The sequence below is a fragment of the Limulus polyphemus genome, unplaced genomic scaffold, assembly GCF_000517525.1.
Source record: "Limulus polyphemus unplaced genomic scaffold, Limulus_polyphemus-2.1.2 Scaffold1304, whole genome shotgun sequence".
Classification (NCBI taxonomy): domain Eukaryota; kingdom Metazoa; phylum Arthropoda; class Merostomata; order Xiphosura; family Limulidae; genus Limulus; species Limulus polyphemus.
This window is the reverse complement of record NW_013666914.1, coordinates 219,995-227,764: the sequence shown is the minus strand read 5'-3', so window position 1 is coordinate 227,764 and position 7,770 is coordinate 219,995. Positions and strand designations below refer to the sequence as shown.

Genomic DNA, 7,770 nt, shown 5'->3' with positions numbered 1-7,770 from the left:
GCTATAATTCACAACGATTTACATACCTTACTTACCGTGCCTACTGCTCGCTTGACTCGATTATCTGTCTCTATATCTCTCTAGCTGCAATTATTTGCAGGGGCTTATATACTAAAATAGAGGGCGCCTGGAAAAGACTAGCGTTGCCAGGAAAAGTCACGATCCTTCGAAAATCTCATGACGTGATACCAGCGTCACGTGACTTCCGCTGTCGTAACAATATATTTCCTTACGTGCACTATAGTTCGATTATTCTGAAGTAGGAGAGAAATATATGTGGACAGGGATGTAGCCAGGGGGTGGGGGCGAACGATCACTCCAATTGTCTGGAAAATTTAAAAAGCCCGCTGTCTTCTGATTCTTTTTGAAAATAAACGCTTAAATTTCATGTAAATCATTTAAAATCTTTGTGTAGAAGAATAGGTCTACTTTTCTTTTCTTTTTTTTTTGGAAAATGACCTCCCCAACTCCTCCCACTCCAGTTCTATGTTTAGTATAGTATCAAGTATTTTTTGGAAGCTCATGTCTTATATTTTCTGTACTTTAGATATATCAAGCAGCCAATTTTTTATGTTACTAATTTCATCTGTAGCATTACTCAGAAAGTAAGAACAATTAAATTTAGATAATAATTTTCAAATGATGAAAATATTCTGTATTAACTGTTTTTTATTCGATTTGGAAAGATGTATAATAATAATTTCCAAGTTTAAATTTGCTGAGGACTTTCCTATTCTATCCTGATTTGTTCATTGGTTGTCAATCTTCCACACTTTTTATTTGTTTACTTGTTTTAGCGCTCTGTACACCGCGAGAAATCGAACCGCTAATTTTAGCGTTGAAATTCTTTAAATCGCAGGACATGAACCTTACTACAGCTGTTTCTCTTTTATCGGTTTTGCGGCTATAAGATTAGCTCTTACTAGGCCCGGCATGGCCAGGTGGTTAAGGTACTCGATTCGCAATATGAGGGTCGCGGGTTCGAATCCCTCTCACACGAAACATGTTCGCCCTTTCAGCCGTGGGGCGTTATAATGTGACGGTCAATCCCACTATTCGTTGGTAAAAGAGTAGCCCTAGAGTTGGCGGTGGGTGGTGATGACTAACTGCATTCCCTCTAGTCTTACACAGCTAAATTAGAGACGGCTAGCGCAGAAAGCCCTCGTGTAGCTTTGCGCGAAATTCAAAAACAAACAAGCTCTTACTAAATTAAAGGTCAAGAATTAAAAATAATAATGATCCAATTTTAAGGCTTGACGATTTATTCGTTCATAAATTGTTGCCCCCCAGTTGCACAGCGGTATGTCTGCGGACTTACAACGCTAGAATCCGGGTTTCGATACCCGTGGTGGGCAGAGCACAGATAGCCCATTGTGTAGCTTTGTGTTTAATTACAAACAAACACAAATTTTTGCTTTTGCTTTCTTGTTATAAATATTTTACCTTTCTAACTCATTGGTTGATTATTGTCCTCCGGTCAAGGCCGTAAAAACTTAATAAAGTTATTTCGGAAAACAAGTTTACCGCGTTTATGTCTTTCTAAAATTCATTTATGACTAAAACACTCCCAAATGTTATTACTGTAATAGATGATAAGTCACTGGACACGTCTACAACCCTTGAGTCAAGTGTTAAAAAAACTACTGTTTGTTCTTCTTTTAGTTTCTTAACTGAGCCGTCCAACGTTCGTATCCCTTACCCCCCCCCCCATCAAAAATGAGGAAAAAATGTATCAAGATCCGCACTTGTGGGCTTATAACGACGACTGTCATATCTTTTTATTCGGTTAGACAAGAATCTTAAACGCTAGAAACCGAGTTTCGATACCCGTGGTGGGCACAACACAGATAGCATATTGTGTAGCTTTGTGCTTACTACAAAACAAAGAAACAATGAAAAAATTGTTGCTTGCTCTGGCTTCATGATAATGATAGCCACTAATGTGCAGGGGCTCATCACTAAAATTGGTACACATATGTTAAAAACCCATAAGAAGCAAACAAATCTTCTTTTATTCCTATTAATTGGTCTTATGAAAACTTTTATGGTCTGAAACTAAACAATATTGACGGCCAACTTTTTATGTTCGTGGGCCAGTTTCTTACTCAGACTGTAGTCTTGAGGCCGAAACTATATGACGGGGTAAAGTACATTGAGAATATTTGCTTCCAAGAATATGTAACTTTTACAGACCCTCGGTTAATTGTATGGTTTTGAATAAACAGCAAGGTTAACATTTGATGAAGGATCTCAGAACCATCAAGATACTGGTTTGCTTGGCCACGGTTTCGTTTTCTGTTTTCGTTTTTCCACTTTGGCCAAAATAGAATATGACAAACAAACAAAAATTAAAAAAAACGGGAGCCATATAAAATATCTTCCTGGGTCGGATCCGGCCCGCGAGTCGCCCTTTGGCTATCTATGCTTAATAGCATATTACAGTTTGTTTTGTTTTATTTTACTGTAAAGTCCTACAAGACCTTGTGTTCCATTTACTATATAGCTGAAATCCTCTTTTATTTCCTTACAACTTGCAGTGTAATAGAGGAATAAGCCGATAACATTTTGAAGTATATTTCTAATTATTGTTACCCGAAATTAAAATTTCTAATCTTTTGAAAAATTAGGCTAAAATTCTTATAATAATAATAATATTTAACAGTAAGAAGAAAAAAAAAGCAAACTCCAGTAATAGTGGAGAAAGTTTTTCGAAATATCGGTCTGTCCCCGTTTAAGACTTGTTTTTTTTTTTTTTTTCGATTTTTATATCTACTATATTCTTTGTTAGAAGAAAAAACGAAGAAACAAAGATTTTCTAGCAGCTTCAATGTTAATTCTTGCATAATATTTGTTGTTCTTAGAGGTTTATAAGTACAAGAACACTTTCCGGTAAGACTAGAGCATCGGTTCTCAACTGGTGGGGTTCGCTCCCTCTAGGGGGCGCGAACGTTTGAATAATATATGATGTATTACAAAATGAATAATTTTGAAAAATATAATATATTACAAATTAGCTCTCTATCATTATTTTTATTATGTTATTTAATTTTTAACCACGCTTTTAAGTAGAGAACCAATCAGGTACAAGTTTGCATCTGAGGGGGGAGAGAGGCACAAGTGCCAAAAATGTTTACGGTGGGGCGTGAGTAAAAAAAAGGATGAGAACCCTTGGACTAGAGGGTTTTGTAAGCTGTGTCAGGCATCTTTAATACATGTAGAACATCAGGTTCAAGTTAGTATTTGTAACACATGTAAAACAGTGGCTTCAGACTGTATTACTTTGTTTGTAACATGTATAAAAAAGTGGCTCCAGGTAGTTTTCTTTGTTTGTAACACGTGTAGAACAGTGGCTTCAGGCTGTTTTCTTTGTTTGTAACATGTATAAAAAAGTGGCTTTAGGTAGTTTTCTTTGTTTGTAAAACGTGTAAAACAGTGGCTTCAGGCTGTTTTCTTTGTTTGTAACATGTATAAAAAAGTGGCTTTGGATAGTTTTCTTTGTTTGTAACATGTATAAAAAAGTGGCTCTAGGTAGTTTTCTTTGTTTGTAACACGTGTAGAACAGTGGCTTCAGGCTGTTTCCTTTGTTTGTATATTATGAAATTCGGTGTAAGACTCAGTTGGATTGAAAGAGATGAAAAAGTGACCAACTTTTGATCACTCCCTAAGACCAAAAGCACTAAGTGGTTAGAGAATTATTGGCGGGATCCGGAGCCTTTCTTGTTTAGCCGCTATGTTAAAATGATCTACAATAAAGTAATGTTAAAACGATCTACAATAAAGTAATGTTAAAACGATCTACAATAAAGCGGTGTTAAAACTATCTACAATAAAGTAATGTTAAAACGATCTACAATAAAGCGGTGTTAAAACTATCTACAATAAAGTAATGTTAAAACTATCAACAATAAAGTAATGTTAAAACGATCTACAATAAAGTAATGTTAAAACGATCTAATATAAAGCGGTGTTAAAACGATCAACAATAAAGCGGTGTTAAAATGATCAACAATAAAATGGTGTTAAAACGATCTACAACAAAGTGATGTTAAAACGATCTACAATAAAATGGTGTTAAAACGATCTACAACAAAGGGGTGTCAGAAGTCGACCAACAATGTTGTAACACACGTAGAACATTAGCTTTAGTTTGTTTCCTTTGTTTGTAACACACGTAGAACAGTGGCTTCAGCCTGTTTCCTTTGTTTGTAACACACGTAGAACAGTGGCTTCAGGCTGTTTCCTTTGTTTGTAACACACGTAGAACAGTGGCTTCAGACTGTTTCCTTTGTTTGTAACACACGTAGAACAGTGGCTTCAGGCTGTTTCCTTTGTTTGTAACACACGTAGAACAGTGGCTTCAGGCTGTTTCCTTTGTTTGTAACACATGTATCATAGTAGCTTTAGATTGTTTCTTTTCTTTGTAGCACACGTGTCATAATGGCTTTAGGTTATTTCCGTTGTTTGTAACACACGTAGCACAATGGCTTTAGGTTATTTCCTTTATTTGTAACACAGGTTGAACTGTTTTTAACTCGTGTGGGACAGTAACTTAAAACTGTGTCTAGTGTTTGTAATAAACATAAAACAGCAAGTTAAAGTTGTGTAGAACAGTTGTTTACAACACATCTAGAACAGTGGTTTCAGGTTATTTCTTCTTTTGAAAAACAAGTGGAGCAACCGGTTTCAAGCTATGACTCATGTTATTAACATCTTTGTCTGCACATGTATCATGGTAACTTCAAAGTTGCTTCTAGTTTCATTCAGTAACATGAATACTACCAAAACAAATAACGCTAACAAGCTTCATGTAGTTGTATTATAGTTTCCACGCTACAGGTAGCCTATCATATTACTTCCTTAAAATTACTCACACTCAGTGAAAAACACACTGGTAAATGTAACACAGAATATCATAATTCTTTATTGTTTCCAGATGAAATTCCTGCGTTCGAAACTGACTGGACTCATCACTCCTTCAGAGGTATGGTTTTTCAGTATTGTTTAAACGTCTAACTTCAGGTTCAAGTTTCTTAGATAATTCATATATCTAGATTAACATAATTCAAACTTTTCGTTAGACCAGTTTGAATCGATAGTATCGTGAAAAATACTGAATGATGTGAATATCGATTCTATCATGGTTATGTGCAACAAGGGTGGATAGGTTATTCAAAATGTCATTAGACTTAGTAGCTCATTGAAATAATTTGCACAACATCAACACGTTTTACACATCTGGTCGAACAAACTATAAAAAACAGTAGTTATATGAACTGTACAAATGTTATTACTTAACAAATCTGTATGAAGTTTCATGTCTTCTAAATAGCTACTTAACAATAAGTTTAACTTGAAGTTTCATGTCTTTTAAATAGCTACTTATCAATAAGTTTAACTTTAAGTTTCATGTCTTCTAAATAGCTACTTAACAATAAGTTTAACGAAAATCTGTAATATTCGTGTGTCTTATTCCATTCTTAAAGTTCATTCACAAAAGTCAACATTATACATGGTTATTGGTTGTTGAAAATAAAGAAACTTTTTTTTTTCGAATCAGAGGAAAAGTCCGTATCTTTCTCAGACGATACTACAGAGGTTACGAATCGCCACTGTACGCCAGAACAAAATGCAGGTAAATTAAAAATAAAACACCTTTGGTTCTTCCACGGTGATAAAGAATACGTGTTATTATAAAATGCTATAATGTTACATGTTTTTCTATCTACCTACTGATAATGCTTATGTAACTATAAGCCCATCGATATGAAACACATAAAGTTATATCTCTAAATTTATTTGTAACAAGAATTGCTCATTTGAAAACACGTTAAAGAATAACAATATATATATTTTTTTGTATTTTTTATAGAGTAGCTCCTAGTTAGCGAGTAAACTTATAGCGATTGATCAGAAAACATCGTGTAATGGTGGATCAGTAAACTGTGTAGTGCTTGATCAGAACACTGTGTAGCGCTAGATCAAGAACAATATGTAACGGTTGATCAGTAAATGGTGTAGCGATTGATCAGAAAACACCGTGTAATGGTGGATCAGTAAACTGTGTAGTACTTGATCAGAACACTGTGTATCAGTTGATCAAGAACACTCTGTAACGGTTGATCAGTAAATTGTGTAACGCTTGGTCAGTAAATTGTATAAAGATTAATCAGTAAATTGTGTAGCGATTGGTCAGTAAATTATGTAGCGATTGGTCAGTAATTTGTATAAAGATTAATCAGTAAATTGTGTAGCGATTGGTCAGTAATTTGTATAAAGATTAATCAGTAAATTGTGCACCGACTTGTAAGTAAATTGTGTAGCGATTGGTCAGTAATTTGTGTAAAGATTAATCAGTAAAATTGTGCACCGACTTGTAAGTAAATTGTGTAGCGATTGGTCAGTAATTTTGTGTATCAATCGTAATTGGTGTGTAAAACTCACAAAGAACACAACAGGACGTGAAGCCTCAACACGTTAACTGCCACGTGCCCCACCGATGGGTCACAACCAACTTTTAGTTATGGACAACGCGACACACTGGTGGGTCACAGACAATTATGTTTTAAAGCCAAATTTATCTTGTGACATATGAGTTTGGGACACTGTGACTGCTCCTCGGCACCTTTTCAATGTTTAATTTCATTTATACTTAGTTTATTATGTGGCAGCCAACGTGTTAAAATCAAACACCACATGACACATTACGGTTCAAATCTCGTCAGTTGCTTTGTTTACAACAGTTGTTTTTCGAGTATATTTAAAGACAGAAATTGGGACACGATAAAGTGTCTAATTACAAGCTTCCCTATATTTATAGCAATTTATAAATATAATTAACAATTATACAGTTATTAATATCAGTTCTTTCTCTGTTACTATTTATTAAAACTTTAGGCTTAAAAACTTCAATCTGTTATTTTCATATATAGTTTATTAGAAGCTCAGGGAGTTTTATTTTGTTGTTGTTGTTCCAATCACAGCGTTGAGTGAGTTATTCCTATATGGAAATATGTTGAGCAATTTTATTAGGAAGTAAATTTTTATTACCGGCTAGTTTGTTTGTTTTAATGTGTATTATATTTTCCTGCAGCTGAGAAGCCCACGAAACCTGCTATCAAAGCTAGGTCCATCTCCAAAGGTAAGAAAAATCCAAACTTTCGAAAGTCAATAACTAATTGATTTACCAGCATTTGATCTGACAATAGATTCCAGCTGCTACATAGAATCCATAAGAGGCATAAATTCATCAAGTCCCTCTTGGTAAAACGACCACCCCTGTATATTATTAACTATGACGTACTGCTGTCTAGAATAAATTATATGTGAGCACATGACCCCGTGCACGAACACGCTGACGGACGAGCGCGAATGTGAATGATGAAAGACTGACTTAATTTTTTTTGTTTTAGTAAAACTTTGATCGAAGGTAAACACTTTGTTGTTGTTTTTTTATGGTTACGAAGTAGATATTTGAGGAAATTTCATTTAGTTGAAATCAAGCAATGAGGAGTTATATACAGCCGAATACTTTTTAATGATAATGTTACGACAGCAGAAGTGACGTGACGCTGGTAACACGTCATGAGTTTCTAGAAGGATCATGACTGTTCCTGGCAACTCTAGTGTTTGCCAGACGCCCTCTATTTTTGTATATAAGCCGGGCAAATAAAGCGGAGAGGAGGAGTGACGGCATATAGAATAGCAGACAGGGAGATATAGAGACAGATAATCGAGTCAAGTCCTAAGTAAATGCGTGAATCGTTGTGAATT

General features: G+C 35.0%; 1 protein-coding gene across 6 annotated transcripts in view; it reads left to right on the top strand.

The window, feature by feature from the left end:
* LOC106463024 (coiled-coil domain-containing protein CG32809-like) overlaps positions 1-7,770 on the top strand; it is a 117,566-nt gene that overhangs the window by 61,273 nt on the left and 48,523 nt on the right. For all 6 annotated transcript variants that reach the window (XM_022390432.1, XM_022390433.1, XM_022390431.1 and 3 more), the window contains exons 9-11: positions 4,934-4,981; positions 5,558-5,632; positions 7,091-7,138. In XM_022390432.1, coding sequence (XP_022246140.1) covers positions 4,934-4,981; positions 5,558-5,632; positions 7,091-7,138 — 171 coding nt within the window. The remainder of the gene's footprint in view (positions 1-4,933; positions 4,982-5,557; positions 5,633-7,090; positions 7,139-7,770) is intronic.